At 49.0% G+C, this 21,111-nt stretch overlaps 1 protein-coding gene across 7 annotated transcripts in view; it reads left to right on the top strand.

Annotated features, from left to right (window-relative positions):
* Positions 1-1,123: 1,123 nt before the first annotated feature.
* TMEM243 (transmembrane protein 243) overlaps positions 1,124-21,111 on the top strand; it is a 31,142-nt gene continuing 11,154 nt past the window's right edge. For 3 of the 7 annotated variants that reach the window (XR_014246512.1, XR_014246513.1, XM_082398670.1), the window contains exons 1-3: positions 1,184-1,426; positions 1,961-2,250; positions 20,369-20,419. Coding sequence is in view for 5 of the 7 variants with exons in the window: in XM_082398670.1 (XP_082254796.1) it covers positions 2,173-2,250; positions 20,369-20,419 (129 nt within the window). In the remaining 2 variants the exon portion in view is untranslated. Of the gene's footprint in view, positions 1,427-1,717; positions 2,251-20,368; positions 20,420-21,111 lie in introns of those variants that run through there. The other 4 variants (XM_082398672.1, XM_082398674.1, XM_082398673.1 and 1 more) reach the window with 4 other exon arrangements.

Genomic DNA, 21,111 nt, shown 5'->3' with positions numbered 1-21,111 from the left:
TCCCAAGATCACATTGCTTGTAGATGGTGGCATCAGGGTTTGAGGGCAGATATGATCAACCTCAAAGCTTGTGCTATTAGTCACTCCACTGTACCTCCTCCTTTCTCTACACTGTAATCATGTGTCTCTATCTGTACTCCAGCCTCAACAATATGACCTTGACTATCTCTTGATTACTGTATTACCCTGTCTGGTGGTTGCCTGGTACAGAGCAGGTTCTCAGAAGTATTTGTTGAATGAATGTGGCAGCATGTGAGTGACCTGAAATTATTTATTGGGTCAAACTTCTAATAGAACTGGGTGCAAGATTGTGTAGCATTCCTCTCAGAACAAAAAGTCCTGAACAAAGAGAAGATCATTCATAAAATATATAACTGGTAGATCAGATAGGCACCATGCCCAATTCTACTCAGTGTTGCAAATTTCACATCTGTAGCTCTGTGGCTCTTAGTGCATCCCTTGTCCTAATCCTTTGTCCCAAACTCTAGAGGGACCACGTGGAATCTTTGCTTGGATTCTAAGTGTCACAGGGCTACAATGTTGCAACACGGGCTCTCCTTGCCAACAAATGTAGTCACAGCTTTCTTCAGTGTAGGAACCGTAGTGTCCAGGGTACCTAGCGTGGTTGCATTTGTTTCCTAATACTTATAAATGATCCCAAATGTAGAGTGACGCTATGTTGCCTAGGGGGCCTGTCCACCTCCGGTTCTCTGCGTTCTCAAACCCGAAGAGGCTGACATAACGACGGGTTGGTTCTCTGTGGCTGCATATATATGCTTAATCAGCATCATCATCAGCAGGATGAGTGGACAAGTCCAAGACATACCTAAGCACGTATTACCTCCCGACCGTCACTGTCCAGGACATAGGTTCCCTATCACAGGACAAACATACAAACAACCCCAAACCATATTTATCAACGACCCCCTTTCCGTGCTAGTGGTGCAAAGACTGGGGTGGTTAAAGCAGGCTGGTTGTTTTTAAAAAGTTTCAGCCCACTGCAAGGCTATCTTCCGAAATCTGCTCAGCCCACGTGGGTCGCGCAGGCGCTAATTACTAAGAGGCTGAGAAACAAGGAGCGGAGGAGAACGGCCGCCCGGCGGGGAATAAACTGGCCCCTCTAGAAATAAAGCTCCGCAGCCAATGCGGCGCCTCGGCACGCGGGATTGGCGGCCTCGGCCGTGACGTGGCCTGGGCGGGCCGAGTCGGTTTGCGACGGTGGCCGCGGGTCCCGGCTGGGGGAGCGGAGCGGGGACCCGCCGCGCACCGCCCGGCCCGCGTGCTGGCTCTCTGCCAGCAGGGAAGGTCCTTCGCTCCGCCACGCCCCGGAGGCTCTGCTCCGCCTTCCAGCGTCGGCGTGGACCGGGACGCGTGCTCCCTAGTGCGGCCGGGACTCCCCAGCGAACGGGCGGCTGGGGATGCCGAGGTTTGGCCTGCGGGCGCGGGGCGCTTCCGGGAGGGTGGCCGGGCCGGGGCGGGATCCCCTCCTCCTGCCCCGAGAGCTCCAGGGGAGCTGCGGGAGGCGCGCCGGCCCTCGGGTACAGGCAACACCTGAGCGGGGATCCGAGTCGCTCGGCGCCGCCGCGACCTGATCCCAGAGCGCTGCGGGAGGGGCGCGCGGAGCGCTCGGCTCTGCTCCGGCGGCTTCACTTCTCCGGCCGCTGGCCACTGGGGCGAGAGGGGTGGAGCGGTGCAGACGGCTGGTAATGCCTTCTCCCAGGAAAAACTACCCCCCCCCCCCCGATAGTGAAGGGATCACCAGAACATTTAGAAAGCACGAGAAGTTACCGTGTCACGGAGAGGAGTGGCGAGGGCGGGGAAGCGGGGAGCTCCGGGGAAGCCGATTTGCTCCGCGAGCTGCGGCGCGAGCCCGGCGGCCCGGGCGCTGAGATTTGGGGAAGCGGGAGCCGCCGGGCGGGGCGGCCACGCTGTGTTTGTTTCTTTTCACTTCCTGCGGCAGCTGCTCAAGATGAGGAGGGGAGCGGGGCTCGGGCGGAGCGGCCTCGTCCCGTGGGTCTGAGCGTCCACCCCCGCCGCCGGGACTTCGGCCCCCCTGGGCTTCGGCTATGAGCGCTCGGTGACCGGCGGCGCCGCGAGTCGTAGACCCGGGACTTCGGGAGGCAATGCTGGCTCGGCTTTGAGTGGCTTCGGGACAGTGAAGAAACCCCTAAAATGGAGGACTTTTCCAACAGGACCTACGGCACCAGTGGCCTCGACAACAGACCACTGTTCGGAGAGACGTCGGCCAAGGTGAGTGCGGTCCGGGACTCGGGGCCTGGGTGCTTGTGTTTGTGGGTCTGTCCGCACCCTCCCCTTCCCCGCCCCCTACCGACCCGGAGCCCTGCTGGGTCCTTCTGCGGCCCCTGAAGGCCCTTGGAGCAAGAAAGTGCCTTCAACCCCGCTTCATCCCTCTCAAGATAACTTGAGCTGCCCCTCGGCTTCCTCTTTGGTACAGGGTTGGCCAAGAGCCTTGAAGGCTGGGGAGTGGAGAAAAGTTCAGAAAGTTCTGGGCTGCTGGGGGTCCTAAACGGGAGTGCGGAAGCCCTCTTCCCCAAGGCCAGGTGGTCATGGTGTTTGCACATCCGCTGGTCCAGCTGGAGTGCTGACCTTCAAGAGGCTTCAGGTGTGCACCTGAGGCTTCCGTAAGAGCCCAAGAGAGGTGCTTCTGATTCGTGTTTATCTAGAGCCCTTAAGAGTTTACTGCTGAGGCAGCCGAGCAGAGAAAAAGGGAGGCGTGAAATGAGGGTTTCTTTGATGGGACTCCATTCCAGGAAGTGATCAAAGTGTCTCAGGCCCAAAGAAGCTAGTAGTACATTATTTTAGGCTTTTAAAAAGTATAATGTCTTCTTACAAGCTTAATCATGTGATGTCCTGGGCCAGTAATTGAAGAGAGCTCTTTTCCTGTCCCCAACATTAACTTTCTGAGTCATTTGGGCAAGATTAGCTAGTTTTGTTTGTTTTTTTTTTCACCTAGAAAGTGGCATAGGTGATCTTTGACCCCTGACAAAGTACTTTCAGCCTCTCAAAAAGTAGGGCACATATGGAGTCCAGAGCTTCTTGGGTTTCTCAGCTTGTCAGGGACCTCTTTAGCAGAAAGGATAGGGAACTTGTACACCCGACAGCCTGGGGCATGACCCTGAATTTGGAAGCTGCCAGCCTGCCAGGAGGCTACTACTTTATTTCTTTTTTTTTAACTCCATGTGGATTTTGCTTTCTCTTCTCAAAGGGACTTTATAAGAAAATGTTTTAAGCTTTATGTCTAGGAAGTTGCTCCTTGTTTATCCTGTGACTTTGCATAATCCCAGCCCACAGTACACCTGGTTTTGAGAAGCACGGCCCTGGTCCAGTAGATATTCCTGTTTCTGCTAACATTATTTTTTATTTACTTATTTTTTAAAATTTATTTTATTTTATTTATTTTTGGCTGCGTTGGGTCTTCGTTGCTGCACGCGGGCTTTCTCTAGTTGCGACGAGCGGGGGCTACTCTTCGTTCCGGTGCGCGGGCTTCTCCTTGAGGTGGCTTCTCTTGTTGCGGAGCTCGGGCTCTAGGTGCGCAGACTTCAGTAGTTGCAGCACGCGGGCTCGGTGGTTGTGGCTCGTGGGCTCTAGAGCGCAGGCTCAGTAGTTGTGGCTCGCGGGCTCCGTTGCTCCGTGACATGTAGGATCTTCCTGGACCCGGGATCGAACCCGTGTCCCCTGCATTGGCAGGCGGATTCTTAACCACGGCACCACCAGGGAAGTCCCGAACATTTTATTATTTTTTTAAAATTTTATTTAATTTTTTTGGCCGCATGGCTTGTGGGATCTTAGTTCCCCACCAGGGATTGAACCCAGGCCCTCAGCAGGGAAAGTGCCAAGTCCTAACCACTGGACCTCCAGGGAATTCCAGTCTGCTAACATTATTGAGCATTATGTGATAGGCCCTGGGGTGTCCAAGGAACCCAGGTAGATGGGGGAAATATGTGAGCAAACGTGATGCGGTTGGATCTGTGCTCTGAGAGGGCATAGAGGGGACGTGTTGGGGTACAGGGGAGAGAGTGGTCACTTTGTTTGGGAAGCTTGGGGAAGATCTTAGAGGATGGATTCTACATTCAGAGTGTCCGGTAGCCTTCGGCTTTCAGATATGGATGCCCCTAAATTGGGGTTTGATTAGGAGAGGATTTGGGGCCTGGAGAATGGAGGCAGCTAGCTGCTTGAAGGGGTCGGACCCAGGGCATCTGGCTGCCCAGCTGTCCTGAGAGCCAAGAAGTTCAGTGTCTCCTCTACATACCTTGGTGCACAGGTTGGGGTTCTGGGTGATGCAGACCTCTGACCTCCTTTGACCCTTGAATACTGAGGTAGATGACTCCATAAGGGACTTGTTGATTTATAGAGACACTTAGAAATATTGATGTTTCTGACTCACTTGGGCCCAAATAGTCAATGACTGTAAGTTTCCCTGTTGCCTATGATCCATTTGAAACCCATCCAAGAAATTGACTATTCCAAATGTATCTCTGTTTACTGCAGATTTATTTAATCCAAGAGCATACACCCCTAGCATTACTTAGGCAATTTTAGGCATCATAACAGTAGAATCAGCTACTCGGAGGAAAAAAAAATAAGAATAATATATATTTCCAGATCTCTCAGAATTGCTTCCTTGAGCTTCCTGTGTGGGGCTGACAGTATGATTGGACATACAGAAATTGTACAGAATGGAGAAAGGAGAGAGACTTCTGGTCTGAGGATGGGAAGAAGCATCATGTTTTGTATAAATTGAGATGCCGTATCTGAGGAGGGAGAGGCGTCTGTCTTTATTTTTTTTTTTAATTTATTTTTATTTATTTATTTTTGGCTGCGTTGGGTCTTCATTGTTGTACACGGGCTTTCTCTAGTTGCGGCGAGCGGGGGCTACCCTTTGTTGTGGTGTGCGGGCTTCTCGTTGCTGTGGCTTCTCTTGTTGGGGATCACGGGCTCTAGGCACGCGGGCTTCAGTAGTTGTGGCTCGCGGGCTCTAGAGCGCAGGCTCAGTAGTTGTGGCGCACGGGCCTAGTTGCTCCGCGGCATGTGGGATCTTCCCGAACCAGGGCTCGAACCCGTGTCCCCTGCGTTGCCAGGCGGATTCTTAACCACTGTACCACCAGGGAAGCCCGAGGCGTGTGTCTTTAATGACAGCAAATGATTTTGAGGACCTGAGTGGGCAGCGCACAGGGATGGGGCCTCAATAGTGAAAGGATAGGACACGTTACAGTGGAGCCATTCCGCTGGAGGATGGTCACTGCCAGAGCCGGGAGGCTTCCCCGGGACCCTGGGAAACCCTTCACTGGCCCCTGCATGTGTGCGCTCCCAGCGTGCTTTCGCCTCTGAGGAAGGGAATCGAGAAAGGGGAAAGCCCACTTCCTGTCCTATTCTGACAGGTCTTCTGAGCTTTTAGTAATCTTATCTGCCTTTTAACAACTGACCAGAGATAGCCTCTTAATTTTAAGCCTAGAAAGGACCAGAGCTTTAGGTCCAGCCTCTCCCTCTGTGGCCGAGATGACTGAAGTGCACGGAGCAGAGTGTGGAGGGAAGTCGTGTTTCCTCAGTGCCAGGCAGCGTGCTCTGCATTCAGCGTTCCCTAGTTTGATCACCCAGTTCCTCTGTGAGATGGGTGTTGTTACTGCTATTTCACACGCAGGGAAGCTGAACTACGAAGCAGGCTACGTGTTTAGTCGCACAACTGGCTCTCCTCTGGCGATGTTTCACGAGTTGCCTAGGATAGTAAATGGTGAGGTGACTTACACAGTCTGGGTCACATGCTCCAGAAGTCACTGTGGACGTTCACATACTTGGCTCTTCCACAGGAAGTAGGTGAAGTGGTTTGCCCAAAGTCATGGAGTGAGTGAAAGATACTAGCATCTGCTATAGAAATACACAACCCAGTGGGCCCCTAGCAGCACCCTTGTGGGCAGTCCCTGAAGGATACCAAACTCCAGATTCATTCAGTCTTTAGCGTGATGTTTAGGAATAACTTTACAGACACAGCCATGGAGCGAAAGGTAAAGCAAAACAGTTTTCTGTTGTTACTTAAACATCTAAGGGATAATAGACAAGAAAAGGAAACATATTCATTCCTTGATACCTTTGGAATTACATATTGCTAGGTGGGCTGTCGCATCAATCCTGGTCAGAATATCCAGATGCTTTTTTCGTCTGTTTTTATTCCATCCCCAGTTCTGGGATGTAATACATCTCTTTCGGGGGAAAACAAATGTGGCACAAATGCCACGGTAGTACAATGTATCTGAGGTTTCTGAGCATGTGCTGTTGCTTAGCACTTTCTGAAGGAGCGCTACCCAGTAGAAATATAAGATGAGCCATGTATGTGATTTTAAATGTCTTAGTAGCCATATATTTACAAAGTATGTGCGCGGGCCTCTCACTATCGCGGCCTCTCTTGTTGCGGAGCACAGGCTCCAGACGCGCAGGCTCAGTAGTTGTGGCTCACGGGCCTAGTTGCTCTGCGGCATGTGGGATCTTCCCAGACCAGGGCTCGAACCCGTGTCCCCTGCATTGGCAGGCAGATTCTCAACCACTGCGCCACCAGGGAAGCCCGATGCAGTTAATTTTAATACTATGCTTTATTTAATTCCATACATCTAAAATACTATCATTTCCATATGTACTCAATATGAAAAGTGGAGATATTTTTCCATCCTTTTTTTCCGCACTAAGCCTTTGAAATGCAGCGTGGATTTTCACTTACAGCCCGTCTCAGTTTGGACTAGCTACTTCAGGTGCTCAGTGACCACATACAGCTGGTACTCCCGTGTCCGGTAGTGCAGTTCTAAAGCAAGTGAGTTATTAGTCACGGTGGTTGTATAGTCACGATCGTGAAACATTTTTCTTTGTTGCGGGACTTTTCAGAACCTTTAAAATGTGCTAATTTTCACTGAGACTGTGGTTGGAGCGGGAGGGCGAGTACTACTTCCTGTGCTGTTTCCGCGGCTGGCCTTTTGTTCACTGGCACAGTCAGTGCCTTAACTCCGTTCTTACCTTGCACGCCCCTCGCCCTCAGCAGGTCTGAGCTGAGTGTCCACAGAGCCCGCTTCGGGAAATGTCACTCTAGGAATCTATCCCCTGCTCCTCCCTTCCTAGTACGAACTATAACCTGGAGGTATTCCCCCCACCACTCTTGTCCACGGCTGCCTTTAAAATTTCCTTTGGGCTGTCTTTCTGTCTGGGTAATGGAAAGGCTTTAAGTTATCCTCAGGGCTTGTGAGTCGATCTTGATTTCTTGATTTGCTGGCTGGCTGCGGAATCATCCGAACTCAGTTTCAGCCAGTGGATTGGTGAACCTAGCGGGGAGAGGGAGGATGGTTCTCTCTGGGGAAGAGGGCAAAGCAGTATCCGACAGCTACTGCGAATGGGCGAGCGGGGAATACTTCATTCCTTGGAATGTAGTGTAAGCCGGTTCCTGGACCAGCCTCTTCTATTGATTTTCACTAATAATAAGTGATTCATCGTCTGAGAACGGTGGTGACCATTCTTGTCCCTTTATTCCTACTTGGATGTGATGTAAGAAAAGTGAGTGACATTGGAGGAAGGCGCATACACTGGAGTCAGATAATATAGGGGGACCTTCCGTGTAGGGAGCAAGTTAGTGGGTCCTGAGGCTCAGATCTTTGGTTCCAAAGGCGGAAGTTCCATGTTCTAAAGCACTTTCCTGATCCTTACCTCCCCTCCCTGCAAAAAAAAAAGCAAATAAACAAAAACAGTGAAAAACAAGGTCTTTTGATGACCTGTAGTCGAATTCAGACCATTCAGAATTGGAGCATTTGGCTTCTGCAAATAGTAGTGTAAGATGAGAATGCTACTTCTTGCCTTTTTCGGGTTGGAGGTGAGGGTTGTTGCTTAATTAAGAACAAAGCTGGGGTTAGGATTGTTGTGTCTGCCTGCCGCCCTTACCCCTGCCCAGACCCCCAAAGGCTGTCCTCCGAGGGGTGCGGGCTTCCGGCCTCTTGACACAGCTTCTGGGTGATTCTCTGAGCACAACACCTATCTCCCTCAAAGCAGAGCTAGTCGCCCAAGGGATCGGATCTGTTGTCCCCTTGCCTCTCATCCGGGCGGCCAAACCACTTTTAGTTGCCATTTCTTGTGCAGGAGAAACGGTTCAGGATGATAGACGCCAGGACTTCCTTCTCTCCTGCTCTAATCAGTCTTTTCCTCCCCCACCCCTAGACCAGAGGACTGGGGATCTCTGGGGGTTGCACTCAGGCATTTGTATTTTGAGAAGGCTCTTGAGAGGATGCTGGCGCATAGGGAGGCTGACATCCCTGGTCTTCACCGTTGCTCTGTGGATACCCAGTCCAGACTGGCACCTCTCCACGGATCCCTTTCCTTGAGCTCTTGGCAAATGCTCTTCTTCTTGCTGTGACACCCTCTCTTCCCCACATATCTGAATCCTGCCCAGTCTAATTTCCCACCTTCGAACCTCCCTCACAACCCAGCCTGCACCCATGCTTCCCTCCTACGAGCCTGGTGGTCAGAGACGTCTCCTGGTATTTACTCCTTGTGCTGTGAGGGATTTGTATAGATCTTGCCTCCCCGGCCAGCGTCTAAGCTCCTTGAGGGTAGGAGCCAGTTGCCTTATTTCTCCAGCCTTTCTAGCACTCGGCACAGTGCCTTACCTAGTTCTGGATTTTATATATATTAAGTTTTTTTTTTTTTAATTGAAGTATACTTGATGTGCAGTATTATGTAGGTTACAGGTGTACAATAAAGAGATTTACAGTTTTTAAAGGTTGCTGTCCATTTATAGTTATTATAAAATATTTGCTATATTCCCCATGTTGTACAATATTTCCTTCCTTGTAGCTTATTTTATACCTAAAAGTTTGTACCTCTTCATCCCCTGCCCTTATCTTGCCCCTCCCCGCTTCCCTCTCCCCACTGGTAACCACTAGTTTGTTCTCTGTATCTGTGAGTCTGCTTCTTTTTTGTTATATTTATTAAATCTTAAGTGAAATGAGCATCTGGCATCACTAAAAAGTAACCTGCTTTCTTGGGACATCCTAAACCATCAGGAGAAGGCAGGGGCTCGTGTTCAGAAACCTGGAGCACTGGGTACCAAAACAGGAAGGGGTGCTTCAGGCTCTCGTGCAGTTAAGGGCTTCACTCTCTCCTCTCCTTGCTGAGCTTCAGCAAAGAGGCCGTAAACATAACACAGTACCGTAGAAAAAACTTAAACTGAGACCTGGTCTCTCAGAAGCTGGTGGTCTGCTGAGTTTTTCCCTCTGTAGACAAGGTTGTTGCAGTTCTGTGGTAATAGACTGGGTCTACTAAATTGAGTCATTTTTTTTTCTTGGGGTCAGTCCATAGTTCATGTGTAGGTATAATGACCATATTTTCTGCACTGCCATAAGGACACGTGGGTTGACAAACTTGAGTGTCCCTATGGGGATGATGGAATGCGTTTGAAATTGGGCTGCCGTAGAAATGGGGGCCAGGGTCTGGGGCCCACTCAACTCCCACTCATCTCTGAGGACCTAACCTTGTTGGTAAGATGCCCCAATAGATGAGGTAGAAATAATACTAACGTGAGCAGCCGTTTACTGACTCTACTAAATGGCAGTCTGTTCTAGGGCTTTACGTGTATCATCTCCGATTCCTAACAGCAACCCTGCGTGTTCGACCATTGTACAAATACGGATTTATTTGTACAAATATGGAAACTTCGGCTTCAGAGTTAAGTGGCTTACCCAAGGCCACAGGCAGGCATGTGGTGGGAGAATAAGTGTAAGTCAGGTCTGTCAGGCTCCTGACGTCCTAGGCCTTGCTGTAGGCCTCCCAGTTCTGAAGGTCGGAGCACATAAAGATCCGGCACTTCCTGTGGTACCAACTCTAGGGATCATTTTGGTCCTTAAACATGGGGAATGGACTTCCCCGGTGGTCCAGCGTCTAAGACTCCGCGCTCCCAATGCAGGGGGCCCAGGTTCGATTCCTGGTCAGGGAACTAGATCCCACATGCAGCACCTACGAGTTTGCATGCCAGCAACTAAAAGATCCCGCATGTGCAACTGAGAGATCCCACGTGCCACAGGGAAGACCAGCACAGCCAAATAAATAAATAAATAAATATTTTAAAACAAAAACCAAAAAAAAAAAACATGGGGAATAGGTTTGTTTTGTATTTTTACTGTGATCTCATTTCCCTAAGTGATGCTTCAATGAAAATAATCTATTTCAAATATGCCTAACTGTGAATAATATATTTCAAGTATTCTCCTCCTGTGGGGAGGAGAATCTGGCAGGGTGGGTATGACAGAAATATTCACAACTGAAAGATGCTTCAGAACGTGAATCTGTGAAATAAGGGAAATGTTTCAAAGTGTCCATACATGTACCTTCTCTAGAGGGACCCGAGGGAGAGGTCGGTGTTCAGAGCTACAGGCAGCCGTGGAGACCCCGGTGCATTTGAGAGCTCAGAGCATGAGAGTGGGCGAGTATGGGTGTGTGTGAGTCTCAAGCTTTCCTCACGTGCAGCTACTCCTAGGGTTCTCTGCGAAGCCTCAGGACAGCAGCCCCGTGATCCGGGCTCGCCATTTCGCAGTCAGCCAGGGAGGCCAGCTGTCTCCTCGCTTCACCCCGGGGACACTGTCGCCAGCGCTGCCTCCGGCCACGGCGTGGGGGGAAGCTCCTGCCTGTTCAGGGCCGCGCAGCTCTGGGGGAACCGAGGGGACCCACTGGCAAGGCCTGAGGTTTCTTGCTTCCGAGGGGCCCAGACCTCCTCCCATGTGTCACGTCCTCTCACCGTGTCTGTCCCAAGACAGCTGCCCCTTAGCCTGCTGACTGGGCCATTTCCAGAGCTTTCCTGACAAGACGTTTTCCACTGGGACTTGGAAGAAGAAAAGGACAATCATTTCTTCTTCTTTTTCTTTTTTTTTAAATAAATTTCTTTCTTTCTTTCTCTTTTGGATGCGTTGGGTCTTCGTTGCCGCGTGTGGGCTTTCTCTAGTTGCGACGAGCGGGGGCTGCTCTTCGTTGCAGTGCACGGGCCTCTCACTGTGGTGGCTTCTCTTGTTGTGGAGCACGGGCTCTAGGCGTGCAGGCTTCAGTAGTTGTGGCATGTGGGCTCAGTAGTTGCGGCACGCGGACTCTAGAGCGCAGGCTCAGTAGGTGTGGCGCACGGGCTTAGTTGCTCCGCGGCATGTGGGATCTTCCCAGACCAGGGATCGAACCCGTGTCCCCTGCATTGGCAGGCGGTTTCTTAACCACTGTGCCACCAGGGGAGTCCCCCCCCTTGTATGTTTAATACATGCTGATTGGATTGCCTTTCTTCTCTTTCCCTCACAAGAGAAGATAATCACTGTCTTCAGGGACCTGAAGATCTTGTGCACAAGGAAGATGAACATGGGGTCGAGCCCTTTAATGAAAGGAGGAGCAAAGTGCCAGGGAGCATGGAGGAAGGGGATAATTCTACTGGGGGCATCAGGTCAGACTGCTTTTGATTTTTAGACCCAGAAGCAGGAGTAAGATTTGACAGGAGGAGGTGACTGGGAATCCCAAGCAGGAGGTCCAACTGTGCTGAAGAGGTGGGAGCAGGAAAGTGCCGGGAAGGGGGAGGGAACTGTGAGTGTTCCATTGCAAGCAGACTCTAGAACTTGGGAGGGATGGTCAGAGGAAAGCCTGGGCCGGGGGAGGAGCCCTGAGTGCTGTGCTAAGTACAGTTGTCTTCTGGAGGCTGTCGGTTGTTGAGTGTGCATGTGTGTGTGCTTTGATTCAATGCTTAATTGTGTGTGTACTGCATCCTGGGGCATGTGCCGTGGGCTGGAGAGGGCATCTTTTCTCATGGAGCATATATGTACTACAAGGAGGATAGAAAGGCACTACACAAATCCTTGTTCTTCCCTTTCTTTTCCTTACTAAGCTTCAGTCATCCTAGCCTACTTTGTCTTCCAGTTTCCGAGCTCACTCCTGCCTCAGGGCCTTTGCACCTGGGGCACTGCCTTGTTTGCAGTACACTTCTCTTAGATCCTTGCATGTCTCGTTCCTTTTTCTTTAAAAGGTCCCCGCTCAAACAGGAGGATTCCTTGACCTCCTTTTTAAAAATAGCCCCCAGCTCCACTCTGGTCACTCTTCATTTACCCTGTTTTATTTCGTTCCTAACTTCCTCACACTAAGCATGTAAAAAGGGTGGAGAATGGATGCCAAACATCAAGGTGGGAAGCAGGATGGAGGGAAGGCTGTTCTGATGTTGGAGGGATTGAGATTTTGGGGCCAGAGATGGACTCCATGAGGGAGAGATTCAGCATAGATATGAGGACAGAGATAACTAATAAGGCCAGGGAATGGGTGCAGGATTGGCAGAGGAACAGGCTGCCCTCCGGTCCTCTTCAGGCTGGAAGGAGTGGAAATGGTGGGGGGGAGTTCTTCTTTTTCTCAGCATCTTTTTTTTTTTTTTTTTTTTTTGTAAAGATGTCTGCTGACGGACAGGCTTCAAGAGTGAGACTGGGAACCTGAGTGGAGGTGGAGCTTCAAACCACTTCCTGGAGAGCGACTGCGAAAGTCAACTCAAAATAAAAGGCCATGAAAATACAGTGAAGGCCCAGCTGAATACATGAATTTGTAGTAACACAGTTAGTTTGTTCTTTCAGCTAATATTTGAATATCTCATATATGCTGGGAATATTTAGAGGGTTGGCAGAAGGAAATGACCGGTTTCCCCCCACCCACTGGTACGGTGGCAGCTTTGTAGATTCAGAAGAAGAGTCTTTCCACTCTGGGTAGTGGCAGCTCCCACAGCCGCGTGGCTTGGCTTTGTCTGAGTGAGACAGAGGTGCTCCTGCCTCTGGGTGGACACAGGCCCTGTGGGGTACACAGCTTGGAGAGTGCAGCATTGGGCTGGGTTTCAGCCATGGGCAGTGGCCCAGAACCCAGCAGTGAACAAGGAGGACATGGCCCTTAGCCTCCCAGGCCTTACAGTGTGGAGGAGGAGACAGACAAGTAAACTGGCAGTTAACAGGTAGGATAGTTGAAAGGCTTCACAGCAAGGCTTAGCACCAGAGCCTGGAAGTGGCTGAGGGTTTGGGAGTGACTCGGGACTGGGTTTTCAAAGCATCAAGAGCAGATGAACACATCCACCAGAGAGGCTCTGGGCATTGCTGAAACTGCCGGCTCCATGGTCAGGTTAGGGCTTTGGTGTGACAGATTGGGAATGATCTAGTCAGTGGATGCCGGGGAAGACCAGGCTCAGGGGCAGTGGAGGAGAGGGTTGGAGGAGAGGGATTTGGCAAAACGGGTGCTGAAATAATTGAGCTTGCTGAGAAGAGGAAGGGAAGAAGTTGCCATGAGACTGCCAGGGACATACATCTTAAAAATAGAGGATGTTTTTGTCTGTCTGGGCTGCTGTCACAGAATACCACACAGACTGCGTGACTTACAAACAACAAACATTTCTTTCTTTCAGTTCTAGAAGTCCCAGGTCAGAATGCCAGCATGGTTGGATGAGGGCCTTCTTCCGGGTTGTAGACTTCTGTTTGTGTCCTCACCTGGTGGAAGGGGTAGGGAGCTCTCTGGAGCCTCTCTTATAAGGGCACGAATCCCACTCGTGAGGGCTCCACCCTCATGACCTACGAACCTCCCAAAGGCCCCACCTCATACTGCTGTCAACATTAGCCATTAGGATTTCAACTACCAGTGTTGGAGGGACACAAACTTTCAGACCATAGCAGAGGATATTACTGAAATTGCCATCTCATTCCGGCCTGGGGAGCAGGAAATGCCTTGCCCACCCCCCACCCCCCCTCCCGACTCCTTCCTGGCCCGGTGACACCTGGGATGAGTATGTGGGTGGCACAGGCTCTGTTGGGGAGAAAGTTGAGAGGCAGAGGCAGCAGGGGAAGTCCAGGGCGCGGGAGAACTCTCTGTGTGGTCCAGGAAGTACTTTGCTCACACAGAACGGGTTTCAAGGGGTGGTGGGGTGGCTGACGGAGAACTCGAAGGTGCGGAGGGTGAAGATTGACCCGGAGTGCACTTGGGGAGGGATGGGGTCTGTAGGGCTGCCTGTGATGTTGTCTGAGGACTTTGATGGAGTCGCAGAGGAAGGTGGAAGTAACACAAAACTGGAATTCTCAGTCTTCCCCCGCCCCTCCCTCCAGGGCGTGTAAGGGAATGTTCTCGTGCTGTTGTCCACGCAGGGTTTTCCTTTCCCGCAAGGAGCTTTCTGTTTTGCATGGCTTCTCCCTGGGAGTGCTGAGCAGCACTGCGGAAGGACCAGCTCCTGGGCGGGAGTTGCTGTCGTGCCTCTGAAACCAGTGCTTGCTGCTGTGGCAGGAAGTGAGTGGCTGGGCTTCTGTCCTCAGGTTCGGGAAACCCAGACCTGGAGGTGCCCATGGTTTACTCCTGGTATTACCGTGGGGTCATTGGCCCGGGAGGCACCGTGAGGGCTCGGGCCTCCGTGGCTGGTGAGAGCCTGACCTCTTGGGCTGCGGGGCCAGGCTGTGGCTTCTGTGGTGGTGTTGCATGTCTGTCCCGGACTAGTGAGGCCGGGCTGTCTTCTGACCAGAAGCTGAGATTTCTGACAAGTCAGGCCCCGGATGAGTGGTGAGTAGCCTCTCCTGGTGAGAGGCGCTCTAAGGAAAATGCCATCGGTCACCTGTATTTATGGTTCTGTTATTTAAGCATCATTCACAGAGCACCGGCCGGCAGTGTGCCAGGCTCCCGGCTGCCTTCCCCCCCATGGTTAATTAACTGCCAGTCTTCATGGAGGAGACGGCCAGTGAATCCGTAAAGTGTAAAGTCTGGGCCATGTGACCCGGGAGCCCTGAGGCAGGGGCATCTCCCATCCTGAGAAGTGCCCAAGGAAGCCGTCCAGAAAGGGTTTACAGTGGAGGCGATGTTTGAGCTGCGCCCTGAAGGATGAGCAGTTAAATTGGGTGTGTGGCATTTCAGCCATCCTACTTCTCAGCCCTCATCTCACTCTTCTGGGGACATTATGCCTTCAGCTATTTTTACGTGTCAATATAAGAAGCAATTATGTATGAAGTAGCTGCACTTTCTGCCTCGCAGAATTTGCATAGACCCATGCGACAAACTCTTCTTAGATCCAGGAGAAGTTTGCCTGTTCTGATGATGCAGTGTGCTTACTGTCATTAGTGAGAGCTTTGAAACCCATTGTACTTCCTTCTTGGCTGCCAGGAATCTTAGTACTAACATTTGAACTTAGAGAAGTTTTCTTTACTCAGACTTTTCCTTGTAAATCCTTTTACTCCTTCTTTCTAGTCCCCAGATCCCTTTAGGAATTTTGCCATGCTCTTTTTACTGTTGCTTGAATGGGTTAGGGTTTTGCTGTGATAGCCCAAGCTTTAGATCCATTTTGGAAGCAGGCAAAACAAATTACTGTGGAAATGGAAGCGTGATTTTGCTTGTTAGCGTTCCAAGCTGTCCAGAGCCAGGATTTTTCCTGGTTGCTGAGGACAAATGCCAGCTTTTGGTTATTTGGGATGTTCCCAGAACCACGATTACCACCGGAGCATTTGAAATGAATTTGGAGCTTTGTCTTGTATCAGGATGCTGGTTAATGACTGACCAAGCAATCTGGGGGGCCTCCTGTGCTTTTTGATTGCTGGGGAATAGGTCTTCTACTCTGGCCCAGGTGCAGCCTGAAGCTGATGATCCAGAACCATAAATTGTTAAAACTGGAAAGGACCGGATATCAGCCCAGTCCTCTCATTTGATAGATCCAAATGGGTTAAGGGATCCTTTTGAAGTCACCTCGCTAGTCAGTGAGATGAGAACCTTGGTCCCTTAACTCTCATTTCAGGGCCCATATGTATTAGTCTAAGGATTCTTAGACCTTTTGAACTGCTCACTAGGCTCGCGTTTTGCAAAGAGCATTGAATAGGAGACTTTTGCCATTATCTGGCTGTATGACCTTGGGCAAATCGGTCTGACTGAACCTAGTTACTCATTGGTAAATGGAGATAACATATTCCTTACTGCTTCACAGAGTTAACCTTCTCTCATCCCAGGTACAGACACTTGGTAGGCACAACCATCTTTTTCTCCTTCCCCATTTCAAAGGAAGACGAAGACGTGCCTCTTTTGGGCTCAGGCTGCTCTCTCCACCTGTACATCGCATCCCAGCCCCTTCCCTCGCAGCTTTTTTTTGTTTGTTTTTTTTTTGACATCTTTATTGGAGTGTAATTGCTTTACAATGGTGTGTTAGTTTCTGCTTTATAACAAAGTGAATCAGCCATACGTTTACATATATCCCCATATCTCCTCCCTCTTGCGTCTCCCTCCCACCCTCCCTATCCCACCCCTCTAGGTGGACACAAAGCACCGAGCTGATCTCCCTGTGCTATGTGGCCGCTTCCCACTGGTAATCCTTGCAGCTTCTTGACGTTTTTTCTCCCCGGGGTCTTTGTGGAGTCCCTTCACTCTGAGCTCCCTTTTCTTTCCTCCTTGCCCACCTGGTAGTCCTCCCCCTCCAGGTTTGACTTTCTCTCATAGTCTCTCCCTGATTGCCCAAGATACCTCTCCTTTCTCCTTCGTGCCCACTTGCGCTCTGCGTTGTGCGAACTTCTGGAGAGTAGAGATGGTTTTATTTGCGGTTGTATTTGCATCTGGGATATAGTAGATAATTTTTTTTTTCAGCTTTATTGAGATAATGTTTAAGTGAATAAATAAATGCCTTAAGAGGTAATATATGCTGAGTCCCTCTTGAAACTATATATGTTTGTATATGTATGTTGTTATGTTCAAGTGCTCACATATATAAATTCATGTACATGAGGTAAGACTGTCTCTCAGCCTGTTGCTGAGTAGATGTCTGTGGGAAGACAACTAATTCCCTGTCCTGTCATCTCTGTGGGTAAAGATTAAGGCTGATTCTGATCCTGCTGAACTTCCTTGGGGAGTGAAAATAAGCAGCAGTACAAAGTGTAAAGCTCTGGTAGGGAGAATGGTTTTGTTAGATGGAAATAGGGCAATAATAAAACTGGGGAGGAGACAGCTAGTTTTTCTGAGACATAGAGAAACTGAGTTAATAGAAACTAGCTTCTGATGTGGAGATAACTCTGGTTCTGACTTGGAGCTATTAGCTCTAACACTGCCCTTTGAAATGGTAATTAATGGGCGATTTAATTATTCTCTCTTATTCTATCTTTGGAGACTGGGAACAGGGCTCCCAGGGCTTCAGCTGCTAAAGCCCTGAAAAATCATCTCTGGGCCTAGAGAGGGGTCTCCACTCTGTGATATGAACTTAGCAATATTCAAAATGGTTTAGCTTAGACTCAAAACTTTAGAGCAGTGCTTCACACATTTAAACGTGCACACAGATCATGTGAGGCTCTTGTTAAAATGTGGATTCTGATTCAGTAGATCTGGGGCAAGGCCCAAGGTTCTGCATTTTTTTTTTTTTTTTTAGAATTTTTTTTAACGCATTGTTTACTTTGTTTATTTATTTATTTTTGGCTGTGTTGGGTCTTCATTTCTGTGCGAGGGCTTTCTCTAGCTGTGGCAAGCGGGGGCCACTCTTCATCGCGGTGCGCGGGCCTCTCACTATCGCGGCCTCTCTTGTTGCGGAGCACAGGCTCCAGACGCGCAGGCTCAGTAATTGTGGCTCACGGGCCTAGTTGCTCCGCGGCATGTGGGATCTTCCCAGACCAGGGCTCGAACCCGTGTCCCCTGCATTGGCAGGCAGATTCGCAACCACTGCGCCACCAGGGAAGCCCGGTTCTGCATTTTTTACAGGCTCTCATGTGATGCCGGTGCTGCTGGGCCACAGACCACTCTGCGTAGCAAGAGTTTAGAAGGAAGTAGGAGGTCTTCCAGAGTTAACTCTGCTATTTCTTTGGTCTGGATTCCTGGTTACTTCAACAGCAGAAGGCCTAAAGCCAAGGCCTTGGCTTGGAGAAAGGAGACCCTGTGAGAAACAGTTCTGCCGTCTTCTGAATAGTTTGTCCCATCTTGGGAGTCCCAGAGAGACTGTATCCTAACAATAGAATACCTGATACTCATGAAGATGATTTGGGATTCTAGACAGTGGGCTGTCTAGAAGGCAAGCAGAGAAGTATTCATTAAAGATTAGATGTATTTTCATGAATGATTGAAACCAGTTAGGCTTCCATGGATAAGTTCAACAATCTAAAACAACCACTTACGAGGAAGTCTTCATTCCTGAAAGGTAAACACTTTACTGTAGTACTTTGCTAATGGGGGTGCTCTTTGCAACTTGATCTCTTTGTCTAGACCAGCAGTTAGCATGCTAGGCTGCTGTTTCACTGAGAAGTATAAATGGAATCTGCTGTTGCATTGAATCCTGTTTCCATCACTTATTGGTATTGAGATTTTGGGCAAGCTATTTCCCCGAGCCTGTGTGGCCACCTGTAGAATTGTCATAATATCATTTCACCCCAGGATTTTTTTTAGGAGATATACAAAAGCTTTTGGCGTAGGCACCATCTGTTCACCATTATACCCCTCTCCCCTCCCCATTTCGATCCTGGTTGGCAAACTTGCTGTACCATTTGGAGAATAGTGATTCATGTTGGCTACCTCTCACCTGAACCTCTTCACTGGCCTCTTTCTATTGGTAAGAGCTCTTGTGAGGTATGCAGACCTTTACAGACTGTTGCAAATACCTGGAGCTCATAAGGAGATGGGAGCAAATACTCTTGGCTTCTTAGAATAGACCAGAAGAGTTGAGGTGAAACTTTTTCACAAGGCAGAAACAGTGGGGTTCTCATAAATGGATTGTCTGTTAACACATTTTATGTTAAATACACATTTGTCTTGTGTGGGAATAAGTTAACAGTGATCAGTGATTGGTCCCTGGGTCTCTTGCATAACGGATGGTCCTAGTTTCCGACTCTTGTGTCTGCTGTGTTGTCTTATCTAGCTGACGTGGTGATTAAGACCTGTTCTGAGCCCTCAAGTTTAGTAAGGGTGTAGCTGGAGTAGTTCAGCTTCCTTTGTCCTGTATAACATTTGAACTGCAGTGGCCTTGGTCTGGAGTGTGGTTTATCCCTGGTGAGGTCAGAGACACCAGATATACTTGGCTTTGCTTCACTCTTCCCTCCCAGCTTTGCCTGCCTGGCTCTTCTTTGGATTCTTATCTTTAGAAGCAGACAACTTGGAAATGAGTGCTCAGTTGCTCTGTGCAGGTTCCTGTGCCCTTCCCGTCCCTGAGCTTTTGTTTTCTGGCTGCTCATATTCCATATCCTGCTGTTCTTTGCTCAGACGTTACCAACACAGTCTTTAAGGCTGATTCTTTAAAGACTTCAGCTTTGACTTTTCAGAACTAAGATTACTTGATATTCTCATTGGCCATAAGGTAGTGTTTCCTAATCAGGTCTTAAACCCTTACCACCTTATTCTGTAAGCTCTGTAAATAAGTTCTGTCAATCTAATACATATTATACATATAATATTAGTATATACTACTACTATTTATATATTATTGATACTTTAACTTTTCAGTTCCTATAACTGAAACCATCTAACCAGTGACCCTGATTTAGATATCCTATTTCAAAGTTGCTTCTAACTTGCTGTATGATTTTAGGCAAATAATTTAACAGCACTCACTGGACCTAAATTTACCTTAACCTGTAAAATCAGGATTGGATTAGATCAGTTTTTCAAACCATTCTTTGGAGTTGGTTGGGGTAGGGATGGGAATAACAAGAAATCTCGATGGGTAGAACCTCAGGCTCCTCATTCAGATGATTCTACGTTGCATTTACTTTTAGATTACATTAAACAAGGACACTTAAGCTGAATCACAAATAGGTCCAAACTCATGATGGCACTTGACACCATCTAAGTCTGGTTTCTTGTTGTTTTCACCGAGGCTCTCGGCTGGCCAGCCCAGGGCTCCTGTCCCTTTGCTTCTGCTCATACTGTTCCCAGCAGCTTGTGGATTATTTGTAAGCCTCCCTTCCCCATCCAGGCCTTCCCAATCTTCAAAAGGCCCTAATGTAAAAATGTCCTGTCCCTTCAAGAAACCGTCTCCAGGGACTTCCCTAGTGGTCCATGGTTAAGACTCCGTGCTCCCAATGTAGGGGGCCCGGGTTCGATCTCTGGTCAGGGAACTAGTTCCACATGCTGCAACAAAGAGAGCCCGCGTGCCGCATTTAAAAGATCCCACATGCCGCAACTAAGAGACCTGGCGCAGCCAAATAAAAACCAAAAACCTTCTCCAGTTAGTTGTCCATCTTCCCCAAATACCTCTTCTACTCTGGTGGCTCAGTACACTCTGTCCTTCTGGCAGGTGTTTGTGTGAAGCTCAGAGGGGCAGGATCCTGGTTCCTCCATTCTGAAACACCATAATGCCTTGCACTGTATCTTTCTAAAGTGCCATGGGTTTATCATATGGCTCAAAAACTCTTTTCTCTTTCAGGATAGAATCATCAATTTAGTTGTTGGCAGCTTAACATCCTTGTTGATTCTAGTAAGTATCTTTATTTGTGTCTCACCCGGGCTCTTAGCCAAAGTTTTGAAAACCTTAATATTGTGGTTCAATCAACTCTCCAAAAAAAAAAAAAAAGTTAAAAGGGGCCAGTACATGAGCATGTGAAATATTCCAATCATAGTTAAAGTAATGCTTTCAATTTTGTTGACACTTAAACAAAACTGCACTTGGTAAGTGGAGTAGCTAATTGATTTCCACTCTCACCCCCTGGTTGAAGGTGAAATAGCACAAGTCAAATAACTTGGTTTTCTGGGTTTGCCTAGTAAATCTGTACTATGTCAGTGGCTACCAGTAACTCTCTTCTGTACATAACCCACAACTTCCCCATTTCTGCTAATGCCTTTACTTTTATTTTGTTCTTGAAGCATGTTCATTATCCTTTGGTTTTAAGAGATTTTAGTTTTTCATCCTGTATACTACAGCTTGGTGCTATCACAATAAAATAAAACAAAGCTACATTTCCCAGTCTGAGAATGACATTTCTTTGGCACATTTTCATTAAATATAAGAGAATTTTAGTGAAGTTTGTTTCTATGACTTCTTAATAAAAAGAATGGGTATGGGCTTCCCTGGTGGCGCAGTGGTCAAGAATCTGCTTGCCAATGCAGGGGACACGGGTTCGAGCCCTGGTCTGGGAAGATCCCACATGCCGCGGAGCAACTAGGCCCGTG

The sequence above is a fragment of the Balaenoptera borealis genome, assembly GCF_965194805.1.
Source record: "Balaenoptera borealis genome assembly, chromosome: 7".
Classification (NCBI taxonomy): domain Eukaryota; kingdom Metazoa; phylum Chordata; class Mammalia; order Artiodactyla; family Balaenopteridae; genus Balaenoptera; species Balaenoptera borealis.
Note: the sequence above shows the minus strand (reverse complement) of the source record. Positions and strands in the feature narration are given on the sequence as shown.